Source organism: Prionailurus bengalensis, chromosome B1 (assembly GCF_016509475.1).
Source record: "Prionailurus bengalensis isolate Pbe53 chromosome B1, Fcat_Pben_1.1_paternal_pri, whole genome shotgun sequence".
NCBI classification, from domain to species: domain Eukaryota; kingdom Metazoa; phylum Chordata; class Mammalia; order Carnivora; family Felidae; genus Prionailurus; species Prionailurus bengalensis.
In genome coordinates this window covers 170,577,822-170,596,308 of record NC_057344.1, presented here as the reverse complement: position 1 = coordinate 170,596,308, position 18,487 = coordinate 170,577,822, and the positions used below count along the sequence as shown (strand labels likewise).

Sequence of the window (18,487 nt, the reverse complement as noted above, 5' to 3'; positions counted from 1 at the left end):
GGCCACCCCTTCCAGATCTGTAATCTAAACGAGCCCTCCTTGAAATGCTGCCACTTCGCAGATGTTTGTTCGTTCACATCTAAAAATAGCCCTGAACCACTCTACTGGGTCCCACTGAACAGGATGGAAGTGTCATGACAGGCTTCCCAAACTCAGCAGACCAGCCAGGGAGTCTTTGCTCCACTAATGAGGGTGGAAACGTGTAGTACTTTCGCAGAACCATGGAAAACAATCCTCCAAACCTGCTTCATGTCCCCCTTTTCCCTCTGCTCCTTCCCCGCATCCTTGCTCCCAAGGCTTCTTTCTGCACAACTGAATTGATCTACCTCCTTCCCTTAACCGACCTTTCTGCACTTCCTTCACTCTCAATCCACCTGTCCTCCTACTACCTCCTAGGGGCTCTCTGCCTCCACCCAAACGTTCCCTCGAAATTCATCGTTGAAGAGATACACTGGAAGATGTGGCTGGCTGCAAAAACGTGCACGTCTAAGAAACTTTTGAATACATATTCAGTGGATGATGTTTTCTATCAATTATAAAATCAATGCATGTTTGTAACAAGCTAGATAGAGCTGTATAACAGGTGAGCTGACATTCTCTCATCACATGCCACTTTCTTCAGCTGAGGAATACTAATTGATGCATCATCACATACCTTTCTCTAGACAAACATGAATATATGGGGGTGCCTGGGTGGCTCAGTCAGTTAAGTGTCCCACTCCTGAATTCGGCTCAGATTGCAATCTCATGGTTCATGAGCTCAAGCCCCATGTTGAGCTCTGCACTGATAGTATGGAGCCTGCTTGGGATCCTCTCTCTTTACCTTTCTCTCTGCCTCTCCCCTGCTCACTTGCTCTCTCTCAAAATAAATAAATGAACTTTAAAAAAAGAACATGAACATATGGACTTTTGTTTTCTTTTCTCTAAAAATTTACTTCTCTGCAGCTTGGTTTTCCACTTAACATGCCACAGATGCTTTCAGAACAAAGCACAGAGATGAGCCAGTTTTGAAAAACAAGCCACTACATGGATACATCCATTACAATGGGTCAGCTAACTGAACAGTCTTGTAAGACTCTGTAGAACATATCCACAAAAAGCTTTATCAAGGTAGAGGATATGGTGTAGCAGAAACATGAAAGGACAGGGAAGCATCAGGAGTCTGAGAAACTTCCAGGCACAGTTCTCCAGGATCTCTTCACACTCATCTAGGACACAGATTTTGAACCTCCATTAAATGTACAATAAATCTTAATTTTAAGGAAGCCTGGAGAAAAGTTTCCAAGAGGTCTTTTATAGCCCCTAGTCAATTAGCCAAAGCAGACTGTATAACAGGATAAAGCAAGTAAGCCATCAATCTATACACATCCTTAAACTAAGTAGAGAAGCTGGTCTTGGGTGCCTGTAGGGGAGTTTCAAACCCTAGACAGCACTTTATAAATCACCAGCTAGTGCATCTTGTTCTGCTCATGGCCAGGTGTCCCAGAGATAAGCATTGGGTATTTCAGTCCAGCTGTGAAACAACTCTGGTTTACACAACAGCTACACACTAATGTATTTAACTATCTTTCTTTTTTTAATTTTTATTAAAAAATTTTTTTTTATGTTTATTTTTGAGAAAGAGAGACAGTACGAGCAGGAGAGGGACAGAGAGAGAGAGACACACAGAATCTGAAGCAGGCTCCAGGCTCTGTGCTGACAGCTTAGAGCCCGACACAGGGCTCGAGCTCACAAACCGTGAGATCATGACCTGAGCCAAAGTCAGATGCTTAAACGACTGAGCCACCCAGGCGTCCCTCAACTATCTTCCTCTTGATGGAAATTCTGATTTCTTTTTTTTCCCCTACCACCTCAAACAACACCGAAATATATTTATATGACTGTATTCTATTGGACAGGATCCTAAGAGGAAGATTGCTGGCTCTGGGCATTTGTGTTTGTACTTTTATCAGACATCAGATATAAACCACATTACCGGCCCAAGAATCCTGTGCAATCTATACTCTCACATGCAACATATGAAGTTCACTGACTAAACCTAGACAAGCGCAAATTGTTATCAATCATTTGGTTTTTGGCAATCTAAATGGGTATTTGTTATTTTTTCTGAAGGCTATAGTGGCCTGGATTAGTCAAAGTGTAAATTACCTTTATGTCTCTACACTGAGTTAGAATTCTAACCCAGTGCGGTAACATTGCTTTGAATGTACTACAGACCCTCGCTGCTCAACCGGTGGTCCAGGGACCTACAGCATCATCATCATTTGGAGGCTTGTGAGAACTGAGAATAGGTTTCTACCTTCTCCTTTTCCCTTTCTTTTGTTCTTGAACTATAAAACTAGAACCAGAAATAAAGACCGGAAGTGCATAGCTTTCTTCAAACTTGAGGCTAGACCCATCTTAGGATACAGAATTCTGGGGAAATTGAAAATCAGCTCATGACATATAAAATGTTTCTGTACAAATGAAGGCTTGAATACTGGCTAAAGATAAAAGTCAATCATATAATTCACTTTGTCTCTACTTCAGAACTGGTTCCTAAACACCCAACCATAGAACAATTAAAATAAGCAATATCACGTGTATTATGCTGGTGACTGAAATAACAACGCAGCTATTTTTAATCACTGACCTCCTCTGACCCAGCTGCAACCACGTTTAGAGGAAGTGAGAAATTACGCTGGGTGCTTTTCTGAGCTTTTAGCTTTTCCGGGACCCAAAGTACTTACCCCATACCTCTAGAATATCAGAACTTACCCCACACCTCTAGAATATCACCTTTAAGAAGGTGAGCTGTGGGGATGATTAGTGATGCCTAGTGAAGGGGGCTGAAAGCAAGCCATGGCAGAATTGAGAATGGCCTGTCCTATGGTGCATTAATGGCTCATTCCTTTATTGTTTTTCATTTTTTAGTTTTTTTTTAATGTTTATATTTGAGAGAGGGAGAGAGAGAGAGAGCGAGCGAGCATGAGTGGGGGAGGGGCAGCAAGAGGGGGTGTCAGAGGATCTGAAGCAGGCTCTGTGCCGACGCAGTGAGCTCGATGTGGGACTTGAACCCACAAACCATGAGATCATGACCTGAGCTGAAGTTGGACGCTCAACCAACCGAACCAGCCAGGCGCCCCTAGCTCATTCCTTTAAATGCAAAACTCCTCTCTCTGCAGTTCCAGCCAAACACACCTGCTACAGTTTTCACCCGGGCTAATTAGTCTGACAGCATGCAGAAGAGAGCTCAGACTTTCAACAAATACCTCAAACGTAACCTGTTTTTACTTAGCAGGATACTCCTTAACAGCTTTGTTGTAATGGATTTCTGTTTTGAAATGAAAACATTCTGTTAGAGTCCCTTGGGAGTTCCCTAATCAAAGGCCCTGGAGAAACTGGCAGGCTCTCAGGACCCAATCAAATGCTGCACAGGTACAGGTGCTCACTTAGAGTCTAACACTGGGCTTCTCAGAGAGAAGCTGTCACCACTGTTAATGAAAGAGTTCATCACTGGGGCTGTTACTGGAAGTCGCTGGGGTGCCATTAGTGGGCAATCATGCTACTTCTTTAAGTGGGTAACAAGAGGCGAGTTATCCGAAAGGATGATGGGCACCAGCGAGGTCACAGAGGATGGAGAAACCACAGAAAATGTGGTACACTCTGGTTTCTACTTGGTTGTAAGCATTAGAGAGGAGTTTCAGTGCCTTGAGGAGGACAGGGCAGTGCTGAGACTGTGCCTTTGAGCTTCGCAAAGAAAGAAAACCATCATACCCATATTAAAGCATCAATTCAGTCACTATGTAGACCCTTGCATTCCAAAGACGGTTTTAAGGCAGAAACCTCTCTGCGGCATAAGCTGACATTGCACAAAACTCTCCTGTGCGATATCTGCATGGTCAGTGAGGAGCCTGCTTGGGATTCTCTCTCTCTCCCTCCCCTGCATGTGCACTCGCTCTCTCTCAGAATAAATAACTTAAAAAAAAAAAAAAAAAAGGCAAGGCAAGCAACAATCTGCTTGGAGTCCGCCAACACAACAGACAAAGGGAACTTTCTGAATTCTGCTCTTATCCCTCTTCTACATATGGCTTTTCCATCCGTGATACTACTTCTATTACCCACTTACAAAACTTGTAACAATGGGCCTCACTGGCAGCATCAGTGTCCCTGAGACCTTCTTAAGAATGAAATCCTGGGACCCCTGGGGAGGCCTACAGAAACTCTAGGGGCATCTCCCAGAAAGCTGTTTTTGACCAGTGACTTATAAAAACGAAAATATGGGTGAGATGATGTGATCAGAGAGCACGAGGATCAGCAATCCCCTTTTCTCAAACTGTTTCCCCTCAATCCTGCTCACGGAGTCATCTATCATTCGCTTTTTCCCTCACTGACTTGAACAATTCCTTGAAGGAAAGATCTCCCTCCACTGCCGCAGTAATCAATCCATCTCACCATTCTTGCAGCCAGGCTCTAGCTCTGCAGCTTAGAGCTGGGGCACCCGGGAAGACTCACGACTTCTTAAATGCTGGACGTAGTGGGTGTCACAGTCTAATTCGGTGGTATTTGCTGCTTGACAAGGTTCCTTCTCCTTCGCCGAGCCCAGGTGGATCTGTTCGCTGTGCATTTTCCTTTGCCTTCCCGTCATCATTGCCCCACCCCTCTCCTTGATTCAGCAAGAGTCGATCTCTTGGGGCACCTGGGTGGCACAGCCGGTTAAGCATCTGACCCTTGATCTCAGCTCAGGTCATGATCTCATGGTTTGTGGGATTGAGCCCCATGTTGGGCTCTGTACCAACAGCATGGAACCTGCTTGAGATTCTCTCTCCCTCCCTCTCTCTCTCTCTCTACCCCTCCCCCACATGCTCGCCCGCACACTCTTTCTTTCTCTTTCAAAATAAATTAAACTTAAAAAATACAAGTTAACCTGTCTGCTCCCTGCACCACCCCAAATTCTTCTTTCAAAAGCACAACTGGGAACCTAGCCATGCTCTTCAGTATTTCTTTCCAACTTCTCCATGCTGGTTTTCAAAAGCCTCCAAAAAAGGACCCTAACTTGCCTTCCAATGCTTGCCTCCACTGCTCTGTGACAAGTATCTTATGCTCTAGCTGAAATAGACTATTTCCCAGAATACATCTCAGGCCTTCCCACCTCCTCCTGAATCACCCACTGCTACCATTCCAATAGCTCTGCTTACTGAAAGCCCACTCGTTCCTCACGAGCCTGGAAAATGACATTTTGGAATCCCCACCTCTCTCATTTGGTCCCTTCTAGTTTTTCGATCTTGTATCATAGTATTAGTGGGCATCTTATGTCTCTGCCAGATCATCATTTCCTGTAGAACAAGAACACAGACTGGTTTCTTTCTGTGTTTTCTGCACTGGGTCTTATACAAGGTGGATGCGCGGTGAGGACTTTACTCAAGTGAAATAACTAATGTTCGAACTTTGGATCACACCTGTTTTTCCTCTTTAACAATGGCCCTAAATTTCCTCAGTGGTTTTTTTGCTCCTCAGTGCGCAACTTTTATTTATGGGACAAATGGAAGACAATCTGGGGCTGTATTCCCCTCATATAAATGCCTGGTCTCCATCCAGAGCTGTTGCTGAAAATACCTAACCAGTTCAATTTATACAACTCTAAGATCTTTGTGATAGTTTGAAAATATTAACAGTCTTACAAGTGTCTGAAAACATTATTTAGGCCATACATGTGCTCCATTTTTAAGCCTGATGTTTAAGATCCTGGAAGCACTAGTTTCTAGGAACTATTTATAGGTAAGACAATGCACATGTGGCAGAGTATATGTTCAGGCCTACTGCACAGACCAGATGTGGGGAGACCTCCAGGGAGACAAAAAGGCAGCACTCCGGCTTTTTCAACAAGCAGGACAGTGGTACTACCTTAAGTCCCTTTGCATGGGATGAACTTAACCAGATGGATTCAGCCTGATGGTAGGCCATTTCAGGGTTACATATTCCACCCAGGCCAACTCAACACCTTTTTCACAAAGGGCTTTAAAGGTGAAATGGTTTCCAGTGGGAGACAGGCAACTACGTGCCCTGCACGGAAGAAGCCCCTTAGTGGCTATCAGCCAGTACCAACTCAATTCCACTTCTGAAAAGGCTGATGTAGCTCCAGGGAAGGAAGATACAAGTAAAGCTGAGATCTATTTTTAGCTACATGCCTACTTGTTGTTGTCCTTTTCTACATTAAAACTGAAAAACAACTATTAAAAACCTACTCTAGGGGTGCCTGGGTGGCTCAGTCCCTTTTAAGCTTCCGACTCGACGTCAGCTCAGGTCATCTCACGGTTCATGGGTTCAAGCCCCATGCTGGGCTCTCTTCTGACAGCTCGGAGCCTGCTTGGGATTCTCTCTCTTCTTTTCTCTCTGCCTCTCCCCTGCTCACGCACTCTCTTTCTCTCAAAATAAGTAAACCTTAAAAAAGTTAATCTCATGTCTGCTACATGATAGAGCAATGTATGAAACAATCCAACTAGGAATTTCTGGTGGTCCTCGTTCAACTATGGCATCAGATCAGGTGACTGACGGGCTGCCAGGTGTCACAGGTGGCTCCCATCCATTCTCCCCTGTGAAAGGTATACACTCCACCCTTCAGGGAAGACAGCCAAAGCTGGGATTTTAAAAAAGCAAATATGTTTCATTGGGGGACATTTTTAATTTTAAGATCCTAAATATCTCTCTCAGTCTGCACCTGAACCCCATTTTTCCCCAGGCGTCCGTATTGTGATCTTGTGTGAAACTAGTGTTCCACTTGAAATGCTGGCATGCTAGCCACAATAGCATTTCAAATATATGTTTATGTATTCAAAAGAGAAGCAGCTCAACCACTGTAATAAATTCATACAGAGATTGTCTTCAATTTACGTATCATAATGATAATAACAAATTTATATTCTACAAATTCCTGCCAAGCTAAATTTGGCAAAACCACCCAGATTAGGGAAAGCTATGAGAGACTGCTTCCAGTGTGTGTGTGTGTGTGTGTGTGTGTGTGTGTGTCTGTGTGTACACATGGAGTGAGGTATATCAGATACCGTGAGTTCAAATATAGAGGAAGAAATCAGAGAAAATGAAGGTAAGTTTAGATGCAAAGAAAACCAGGGCATTCTGAATGCCCTGCTCTGGAGCTCTGGGTAATGGAAGTGATAAGTGGACCCAGTACTGTGTTCACAAGAGGCAAAGCAGAGTAAAATGATGATATGATGGCTTCAACAGACAAGGTGCAGAGGCAGCAAGAGCTTCTGTCACATTAGCATTTTATCAGTGCCTGCAGAACAGTCTGGGACACAGTGTTTTGAAAACACTGCTCTTCATCTTGCTTACAGCCCAGATAATGAATTTCTAAGGCGGCTCCTTTCATTTCTAGTCTCTTCTTGCTTTTTGTCTGTACTCAAGTCTATAGATGGAGAGTGGTTCATTCATCCATACAGGCAGGCCCCTGAGCTAAGAGACATGGGGAACAGAAAGATGAGTAAAAGGGCCCACCTACCTAGTACACACAAACCATCACATAACAAAAACACGGGAAGCAATCACAATTTATTGGGAGGAGTGAACCACAAAACTCAAAGACTCACTCATCCTCCCTGGACTTCTGGCCATCTATTTACACTGCTCTCCCTCAGCAACCAGGACCTCAGAGACCAATATGCAATTTTTCACTGGCCAGCCCGCTGAACCATTTACCTAAGCAACTTCTCTATCTCTAGGACAAGAAATGCTTTGTTCCCATAAGTACTGATGATAGACGCAAAATGTAAAGTTTATGAAGTCATGCACTAGGTCCTAAATCCGTAATTTAATCCCTGCTTGGAATCATTAGTTCATGAAAATTAAGCATCAGACAATCTCCAGTTAAATGGTTGAAAATGTTGTAAATGAAATTATGAATTTATATTTCTGAAGTCGTTAGGGAATGACAGAGATAAAAGTCACTCTCGAGTGTTTCAATGTAAAATGAAGAGACAAAATATTTATTTCTGTAAGAATATATGATTAATATTTGAATCTGACAGAATGGTGTCCTCTTAAATATTACATGGTCTTGATAAACATTTATAAAATGAAAATTTAAGTTAAATACTTCAAATGTCTGTCAAAACTTAATTCTTTCAAAAATACCCCCCTTCCCACTCCTACACCCATTCTTGCCTCCAATTCAGGAAGGCAAATTGAATTTCATTCTGGTCTAATGACAACAGATGGCTTTTATATCAAGCAATTTGAGTTATCTGACAGCAAACGGTATCCTACTCAAACATTTCTGTTACCTCCTATTAACTAACTACAATACAAAAAGACAACCAACATTCAGCTAGGCAAAGAGGAAAAAAGAAAAGTCTATTCCCTCAGAAAATAAATTCAAGTATCAAACTAAGAGCCATAGTTTCTTGGAAATAGAATTTTCAAGTTTTCTGCTGACTTGAAGTGGTTTTTATAGCTACTAAGCTCTAATATTTTATTTTCGACATGAGTTTTATGTCACTACAGAAGCTTTCTCTTCTTCATTTTTAGCCAGAGAGCTAATCTTGTTAATCCAGGATAAATTGATGAACCAAGAAAGAATATTTTCTCTAAATAGGAGAGAAAAGTGAGTATTTCCGGCAGTAGGTAGTACCTGGAAAATTGGAAAACCCATCAGTACAAGGTGTGGTAGCCTACAATCATCTTAGCTATGATGGCTGCTCTTCAATCATACAATGTTGACTTCTTGGGCCAGTGCTTGAAAATAAATAACTGCTAGTCCCTGAAGATAGCCCTTTGCTACAAGATACGCTATGTATTGGAAAAAAAAAAAAAACAGTTACATATTTTTGGTTCAAAAGATGCTGCTGAATATTCTAAGCAACATGGCAACAAGCGCAAATGTATTTTCGCACATTGTCCAAAATACGAGAACCTGTAACGTGTGGATTTTTTTCCCCTTTCAATTCCTAATGGTTGTCTCTTCACACCCAAATTCCTGGAGTACTTTGTCCCCAGGCTTCTAATAGCTTCCTATTCCATTCCACTCTGTTCTTTCAACTTTAATCTGATGGTCATCCTGTCTCTTTTCCACTTGTAAACCTTCAATAGCTACTCAGTATACTCAAGAAAAGTTGGAATCTCCTTGGCTTGGCATTCAGGCCCTGGAAAATTTGACCCTGACCCTATTTTTTAATCATGTGTTTGCTTCCCTTTGATATGAATCTCCTTTCTTCATTTGGCAATCTGGTAACAGTTCAACAAAGCAATCCAGCAGCCTTTTTCATCTCTGTTCAGGATAACCTCTCTTCCCTCTTTCCCAACACACATGTAATATCTTCCCCATTTGGATGCCTCTGCTCATCCAAAGTGTTCCCCAAAATTCAAGATCTATCTCAAATTACCCCACAATTTCCTTCCCTTCTCTTGGACCCATATAGTATTTGACATAGGAACCATTATTTGCCACAAAAATCTACAGAGACATTGAGATCATGTATGCCCAAACTTTCATTTTCCACACAAGATCATATTTTACCCTTGGGCTTTTATATAGTTCCCATCTTACGCTTTTTCGTATGTCCCATAATAAATATTATAAGCTCAGTAAATATTTTGTAAATGTATTAGAGGATACTTTAATTAATGTACCTTTCACAAATGTATCAAAAATCAGCAGATAATCCCTCTAGTGGAAGGTAAAAGCAGATGATCCCTTTGGAAGAAAAGCAGGGTGTTTGGCAGAGTCCCATAAAAATCACAGCAGTATAAAAATACTGCTTTTAATCACCAGCTGATTTGGGCACACATGACTGATCCTCATCACATTAGGAAACTTCAGAGAGAAATGAGATTCTCAGATGGGGCAAGCTCAGGGATGGGTAAGGTGTCTATTTCACGTGATCCTGGGTATTTTTTTAAGAATGTAAGAGCATTATGGTCTATTTACTTGTGTGAGAGGTCATTTTGACTCTTGCTCCGTCAAAATGAGACCCACAACAAAAAAGCGAGGTCAAAATGCCATGTACTTCCCAGAAGCTGGCCGGGTTTTTGTTTTATTTATTTCTGGAGCATATATCATCTGTGTGTACAGTATAACACAAAGTGTTTCCAACATGCCTTTTAACAAGTAGCTTCACATCTGATTATTTTCTTTAAATCTTACCTAGAGTAACATCTATTGATCACTAACAAAATATAGACATTTTGCAGCATTTAAACACAACTGATTTCATGGACAGTACTCGGGAATGCATTGCTATGAGGTACTTATGCATATTAAAAATGTTATCTTTCAAAAGTATTACTACTGTAAATCACTCTAATGTGAACTTAAGTATTATGCTAATAAATACTACAAAAAAAAAAAAAAAAGAGTCTCCCCTGGAACAAAAACTTAAGAGATACAAGGTATTTAGGTATTTTCAATTGAATTACATTTCATTGATGTGATCTATATATATTACCAGAGTGTATTTGACAGATAAGAGAAATTAAAATGTAAAATTCCTACCTTGTGTCTGTTTCTTGTTCACTGCATTATCAGCTTTATGTCGTTTCTAAAGTTTAAAAGCAAAAAACAAAAACTGTGAAAAAGTGGATGAGACGAATAAAACAAAGTAGCATCTTTATACAAAAAATATTTCTTTTAATTTATGTTTCTCAAGGCTTTTATCCTTTTATACCCATATCAATTTTATAAGCATGCTGGGGTGTGCCGATAAGAAGAATCAGAGGGTATGTGGGAATTTTAAAATTGAAAACACAATCCATAGAATGTTCATACAGTATTCCTCTTCTGGGAGCACAGAGTAGGGTCCTCAGAAGCATCCTACATTATTACACAGGTAAGACTAAAATTTTAATGTACTAGAAAAGGCTGATTTACCCTTTAACTTAAATAATTCACTTAAAAAAGGCAACTGCCCAAGAGAATTATCTGTAATAACTACCGTTTAATAATGGTACTGAAGTATTTTCAGCTTCTTATGAAATTACTTATCTAATTAGGCCAACTACATCTTCCATAATTTAATGGCATGCTGATGTCTGCCAATGACTAGAACCAAACACATATACCATTTTCATAAAGCTTCTTCTATCCACTGCTTCTGAATGGTCCCTTCTCCCCATTATGAACCATTTAATCACAGGATCCTATTCTCCTTCCTCTTAAAAGCATCAAAAAAAAAAAAAAAAAAAAGGTAAACAGGTGTGTTAGCTTAAGTCTAAGTGGGTGAGTTTGAAGAGTCACATAAGCCAAGGTTTTGGAGCAGAGAGTAAAAGAAACTAAAGGTCAGAGGAAAGGTGAGAATTTGAGTGGCCAAGGGAAGCTATCTTGTCTATGGTTCAACTAGAGGTTTTTCATAGCTTCTGTCTAAACTTACAGCATCAAGTGTAACACATCAGCCTCGGTTGACGTTGCAGGAAAGTGTTGAATTTAACTAACTCTGAGCTCAAAGATTCTATCATATAAAGCTCAAGGTCAGATTTAGCTGCATATACATGACTTTAAGGTGGGTTGGAATGCACATAAAACTGAGTTCCTAATTTTTTCATTTGAGAAGAAATACAGTTTTTAGAATCACAGTACACAAATGACAATACTCTCCAAGAGAAAAGGCCAGAGTTGTGGATTAGCCCTCCTCCCAAACACAGCAATACTAAGGAGGGATGACATAATAGCAGGCAGTGTGAACTCAGTTCAACCAAACAATCAGCCACTGAACTGTACAAAGTGCAAACAGGGCATTCAAAACGCCTCTGTGGAAGGCTTGTAGAAGATAATTCTTGCCATATCCATATGTAGGAACACACTACAATTCTTTCTCAGAACAAAACACTCACTAACAAAACTGGAATAATGTAGACTTTCATTAGGCAAATTACTGCTTCCAAAAGTAAGCTTATGATTTACCAGCAAATGTTCTTAAATGAATTTTTAAAGTTTGTTTAAATTTGTAGCATTAGGGGCGCCTGGGTGGCTCAGTCAGTTGAGCGTCCGACTTTGGCTCAGGTCAGGATCTCGCTGTTCCTGAGTTCAAGCCCCGTGTCAGGCTCTGTGCTGACAGCTCAGAGCCTGGAGCTTGCTTTGGTTTCTGTGTCTCCCTCTCTCCACCTCCAACCCCCTCAAAAATAAGTAAACATTAAAAAAAAATTCAAATTTGTAGAATCAGTAGAGAATATTTTACAATTGATAAAACTCTATTTTTTTTAAAAAAAAAATTTTTTTTTTCAACATTTATTTTTGGGACAGAGAGAGACAGAGCATGAACGGGGGAGGGGCAGAGAGAGAGGGAGACACAGAATCTGAAACAGGCTCCAGGCTCTGAGCCATCAGCCCAGAGCCCGATGCGGGGCTCGAACTCACGGGCCGCGAGATCGTGACCTGGCTGAAGTCGGACGCTTAACCAACTGCGCCACCCAGGCGCCCCACAATTGATAAAACTCTAAAATACTCTTGTTAACAATGATCTTAAGAAAATTAGAAGGTAACCCAAAATAAATTTTGGTTCAAAATAATGGTTCAAAGCAAATTTAGATATTTGAATGAAGTATAAATACTTCCAAAACAATGCATATCTATTACAGACAATGGTTAGACTTCCAACTGGAGGAGACAAATAAAAGCTAATTAATGAAACATTCCACTTAAACAGGAAATTTAATCTTAGTGAAACCTAAGGAGATCCTAAACATTACTTTCCATCTACAGAGAATTCTTGTACAGGAGCAGCCCTTTCCTCAGCCTTCCCTCCACAGAAAAATTAGGTTGCTTGCAAGAAACAATTGTGTTGAGTGTACATAAGGATCCAGCCAGACAGGCAGGTTCTAACCTTAGTACTGTAAAAAGATCATATCTCTAATTCCAAACAGATCATTATTCCTTCTAAAATGAACAGTTCAAAGAATATTAATGCAGTTACTCTGTGAGTTCAAATAACTCCACTGTCCTATAATGAGAATTCACTTAATGTCACTGAGGGCTCGTGAACTATTTAATATTATCAATATTTAGTTGACAGTGCACCAATAAACTACTGTGTAAATAGTGCCATGAACTTCAGGATACTTAAGTACGTAATGTTGACCACACCCTCCTGGGAGCTGTCTCCTGCTTCCTAAGCATTTATCACATCATTGTTCAGGTGTTCCATCTGTAGCTTGGCCCCTTCTTTGTCTCTTCTCTTGTTACTCAGTGATGGAATTGTTCGAGGCTTATACCCGGCTCTCTTCGCTTCTTATTCTATACTCTCTCCCTGGCTCAGCTCATCCATACCTGCAGTTTCAATTATAATTGATACATACATATTTACCAGCCAACACTCTCACTGGAGCTCCAGATGGTTATATCCAGTTGCCTCCTTGACATCTCCCTCTGGCAGTCTCAGAGGCCTTGAACTATGTCCAAAAAGCAATCTAGGACTTTAACCCCCAAGACGTGGTCCTTGTTTCAGACATGGAACCAGATACCATCTACTTGCACAAACCAGGAACTTGAGAGTTAACCTTAGCATTTTCTTCTCCTTCTCACTTCCATCCAATCTATTTCTTATTCATTCAATAATGTTTACAAAACAATATGAGCCAGGCCCTGTTACTGAGGGTAACATCCCTGAGGATGCAGCAGTGAAAAAGCACAAAACTCTTAGTCTTTATGGAGCTTACATTCTAGTGGTTGGAGAGAAAATATGAACAAAATAAGCATGTTGGATGGTGATAAGTCTTGTCAATTCTACTCCTAAATATATATGGAATTCATTTTTCTGTATTGCTTTATCTACAATACCACTTGGTCTCAGACCTCTTCATTTTTTTATAGCAATTACCAGAATATTATTCTAACTAGTCTACCCAAATCCTCTCTTTCCTTACAATCCATTTTCTATATTTTAGTCAAAAGGATATTTGGATGATGACAATACAGTTAGCATTTATTCATCACCTTACTATAACTAGGCATTGTTCTAAGGACTTCAGTGTATCATTTAATTCTTTTGTTTAAATTTTTTAAAAATTTTTATTTATTTTTGATAGAGAGAGCACAAGTGGGGGAGGGGCAGAGAGAGAAGGAGACACAGAATCCGAAGCAGGCTCCAGGCTCGGAGCTGTCAGCACAGAGCCCGATGCGGGCCTCGAACTCACAAATTGTGAGATCATGACCTGAGCCAAAGTCGGACACTCAACCGACTGAGCCACCCAGGTGCCCCAGTGCATCATTTAATTCTTATGATAGCTGATAGCCGGTGTGGTTACTTGATTGTCTGTCTCCTCTACTGGGCTGCAAGTTCCATCATGGCTACTTTTATTCACTAACACATTCCCAGTCGTTGGTCTCTGAATATTGTAGACTTTAAAAAAGCATCTGTTTTATAATGAATAAAGTTGATCAGAGCTTAAGTTAACAAGTGTATAGCAAAGAAGACATGTTTTCTGTGGTGAATATCATCATTTAGCAACCAACCTTGACCCTTATCATAAGAGTTGACATTTGACACGATGCTTTTTTTTTTTTTAAATGAAAAGTTCTCCACTAATTTCAGAATATTTTCAAGTAGGTATTTATGTCATTTGCTACCTGCACATTAAAAACAGGAAACTGCATTTTGTTGAGCTAGGCAAAGCATCAGGTGTTAAAATGCACTGGGTGCATACGTCTTAGGTGTCTCACCTGGAGGGAATTGTTTTACCGTAAGTGTTCAATATAAAAGAAGGTTTACTGTAATGTAAGCTGTGTTTTATTCACTGACGAAAGAGTGGTGGACATTACTGGTCTTCACCACTATCTAGTTCTCCTCTATTTTCATGGACACTGAGATTAACCTCCTTTTTGTTTTGTCACTAGTTCTGGTATCAGACTGTAAGCAGATGTGATGTGCTTTATTTTTGGGCCAAAAACTTCTGGACCTCCATTCTCTCTCCCTCTGCTCTGGTGACCACCAACGTTCCACACAGTAGACCCTTGATTCAGCTGCATCCCTGAGTGACTACATGGTGCGTCCTGCCCTCCCTTCCTCCCAGAAAAAATACCTGCAGTGTCTTTGAGTATGTGAAAAGAAACTTAGGTTTAAGCCACTGATATTTGGGACATGATTACTACTGCAACAAAAGTTCAGCACATCCTACACGTAACCTAGTAAATTCCTGGCACCTAAGTACTGCTTCATACATTTCATTGAAGGAATGGACAAATATACGTATTCATTGCAATTACTGATAAAGATACATTACTGATAAAGATACTCCTTGGGCAATCATCTAAACCATTTGATTTTTTTTCCCCCCTAGGGAGTACTTTTTCAAACTTTCTATCACCTTACAAGTTGACATAAATGTCTTATTAAACCATTCTTAAGGACTTATTTTACTCAGTTTCTTTTTTTTTTTTTTTCAGTTTATTTACCTTGAGAGAGAGAGAGAGAGAGAGTGCGCGCGAGCACACATGCACGCGCCCACAAGCAAGGCAGGGGCAGAGAAGGAGGGAGAGAAAGAATCCCAAGCAAGCTCCATGCTGGCAGTACAGAGCCCAATGCAGGGCTCGAACTCACAAACCAGGAGATCATGACCTGAGCCCAAATCAAGACTCAGATGCTTAACCAACTGGGCCACCCGGGTGCCCCTATTTTACTCAATTTCTTAACAATGATTTTATTGGAAAAGCACTCCACATAATACTATTTCTCCCCACAAGTATTATTATATCCTCCAGGAATTGCCTGGCAAGCTGCTTTCTGATGGTACACAATTATTACATTGTGCCAACAAGAGTTCTATTTAAAAGAAAAACACCTTTTGGATAATATTTTATTCACCTTTTAATAATATTTATACGTTTCCACAGAGAGGGGTTCTAAAAACCATAGCTAGAGAACTTAGAGGTTTGTTAGAAGGAAAAGAAGAAAGATAGGCAGCTTACAGCAGGGATGATAATGCAGGGCTGTGGAGCCAAACTGCCTTCTTTTGAATTCTGACAGCCCCAGTTATTAACTGGATGACCCTGAGCAAGTGACCTTGCTCCTCTGTGCCTCCTCTCCCTCATCCGTAAAATGGGGGGGGGGGGGGGGATATCAATAATCCTTTAAAGAGTTGCTGTAAGACTTAATAAATGTAAAGGATATCGAACCAACACATGGATCCCAGAAGCTCAATAAATGTGATCGATCCTACTGTTGGTGACTTGCTACAATATAGAAGAGCACTGGATGAGACAGAGCTCTGATCCCAACTGCGTTCTTGGACAGGCTCATGACCTCCCTAAACCCCAGTTTCCTTACCTTTAAAATGGGATTAATATCCAACTTTTAAAGGTACTGAAGAAATGAAATGGGAAAAACATGTACAAAAACAACAGCACAATGTCTAGTAAATAACCTATGCTTAATCAAAATTATGTCAAAGAGAGAAAAGGGACTACATAAAGCAAAGAAAGTGACAAATTATAGTAAAGACCGATCCTTATGGACTGCCAAATCCAAGTACAATTTAAAGGATTTAAAGGTAAGTCTGTGTGGAACAATACAGGTAAAAAGAGAGTCCCTGACATTTTCAGTTTGTGGTCCCCTTCAAGCATGCTATTTCCAGGGAAGAGGATAGTGATGTTTTACAGACATGCAAACAGACAACCTCTGTCTGTACTCCTAGACACTTGGAGGTTTTTGAGACTGATGCTTCAAATGGACATTTGACCCATTTCAAATGAGTCTAGGGAAGCTATGGCTCATGCGTTCGTATGAGTTCCCAATTTGATTCTCTACAGAAATAATATTAATGTTTGTGCAACTTTAAATTGGAGCTTCCCAGAGAATGTCTCAGCCTTTCCTCACCTTACCATCTGACTTGCCTAAGGCCTGACAGAAAGTCGTTTCAGATTGGCCAAGTATTTAAAGAGCATAGGAAAAAATACATTCGCTTCCTCAACTGAGGTAGTTAAAATAACGGTAAAACAGAGGAAAAAAGAAAAGTCTGAATTTATTTTGGGGAACTTATTTTATAAAAGAGAAATGGACTTCCTCTTTTCTCAGCTACTACAGAATAATAATAAAAATAGCATATATGTTGGTACTTTCTTTTAAGAAAATAAAAGGAAACTTAGAACTACTAACGATGAAAAGGAATCAAAAGTATTTAATAAAGTAAAAACCATGCATATAAATTAAAAATACATGAAAAGCCCTTTACATTTAGATAATTTGGAGGGTACCATGTTTAACTTGAAATAAAGTTCAAATTGAAAATTGGGCATAACTGAAATTCATGTTCAAATATAGTTTTCTCTCCAAGCCAATTATTACATTTAATTTCTTGGGGCACATGGGTGGCTCAGTCGGTTAAATGTCCAACTTCGGCTCAGGTCATGAGCTCGCAGTTCGTGAGTTCAATCCCCGCATTGGGCTCTGTGCTGACAGCTCAGAGCCTGGAGCCTGCTTCGGATTCTGTGTCTCCTTCTCTCTCTGCCCCTTCCCTGCTCACACTCTTTCTGTTTCTCAAAAATAAATAAACATTAAAAAAATGTTTTTAATTCATTTCTTTTATTACTAAACTACAAACGTGGAGAACACTCTAACAAGTGTTCTGTAACAGTAAAACTGTAGAAACTAAGAGGAATGAGCTCCAGAATATATTCTACATATTTTTAAGTTGAATGAGCATTTTAAATAGCCTCTGCCAAGAATTAAACTGAAAGAAAAATGTATAAAAATATGTATATAAAATAACCATCACATTTGTTTATGAAAAAAATCAAATACTTACAATATCTTCTATTATCTCTTTGATAGCTGCCACAGCTAAGATAAATAAGAGAGGAACCAGTGTTGTGTAGCGACCTGTTGGTGATACATCAGGTATTTGCTATTTGGGGGGGAAAAAAAAAAAGAAATACAGTGAGAACTAGCAAGTTTATAACATATTTAAAAACAACCATGTCCTAGTGCCTCTTAAAATATGCTTCAGTGATTTTACTCTCACGGCAGACTAACACTGGGTGAGGCAATTGGCTCGTATCTAGTAAGTGGCTGGAAGAACATGATAGCTCGCTTCATGGCAAGCTGTTGTATGTAGGGGAATTAAATTAATACCATACCATCTTTAAAACTGATATTTAAAAAACACACTGAACCACATGGGAAAATAGCCACGCATTGTTGTATGGTTAAAGCAGAATGTAAAACGTATGTATTATACGATCTTCTTTTTGTAGGCTAAGTGAATAAATAATATTTAGGGTTGGGAGGGGCAGGGGGAAAGATGGCCAGGAGAAAATACACCCCAAATTTCAGGGTAGTTGTCTCTGAGTGGTGGAAAAATAATAGTTTTAATTTTTTTACGCTTTGTTGTGTTTTCTTATTATTTTTACAATGAATGTATGCTTTTTAATACAATGAAATTTGTTTTCCCTGAATTACTACTTACTCAATTACAAAAGGAAATGTTTAAAAAAAAATTTTTTTTAATGTTTATTTATTTTTGAGACAGAGAGACAGAGCATGAACGGGGGAGGGTCAGAAAGAGAGGGAGA

At 40.0% G+C, this 18,487-nt stretch overlaps 1 protein-coding gene across 6 annotated transcripts in view; it reads right to left on the bottom strand.

Annotated features, from left to right (window-relative positions):
* Positions 1-18,487, bottom strand: part of ATP8A1 (ATPase phospholipid transporting 8A1) — a 232,601-nt gene that overhangs the window by 177,273 nt on the left and 36,841 nt on the right. For 5 of the 6 annotated variants that reach the window (XM_043572754.1, XM_043572751.1, XM_043572755.1 and 2 more), the window contains exons 4-5: positions 17,722-17,820; positions 10,484-10,529 (exon numbers count right to left, since the gene is read on the bottom strand). In XM_043572754.1, the coding sequence (XP_043428689.1) occupies positions 10,484-10,529; positions 17,722-17,820 (145 nt within the window). Of the gene's footprint in view, positions 1-10,483; positions 10,530-17,721; positions 17,821-18,487 lie in introns of those variants that run through there. The other variant, XM_043572756.1, reaches the window with a different exon arrangement.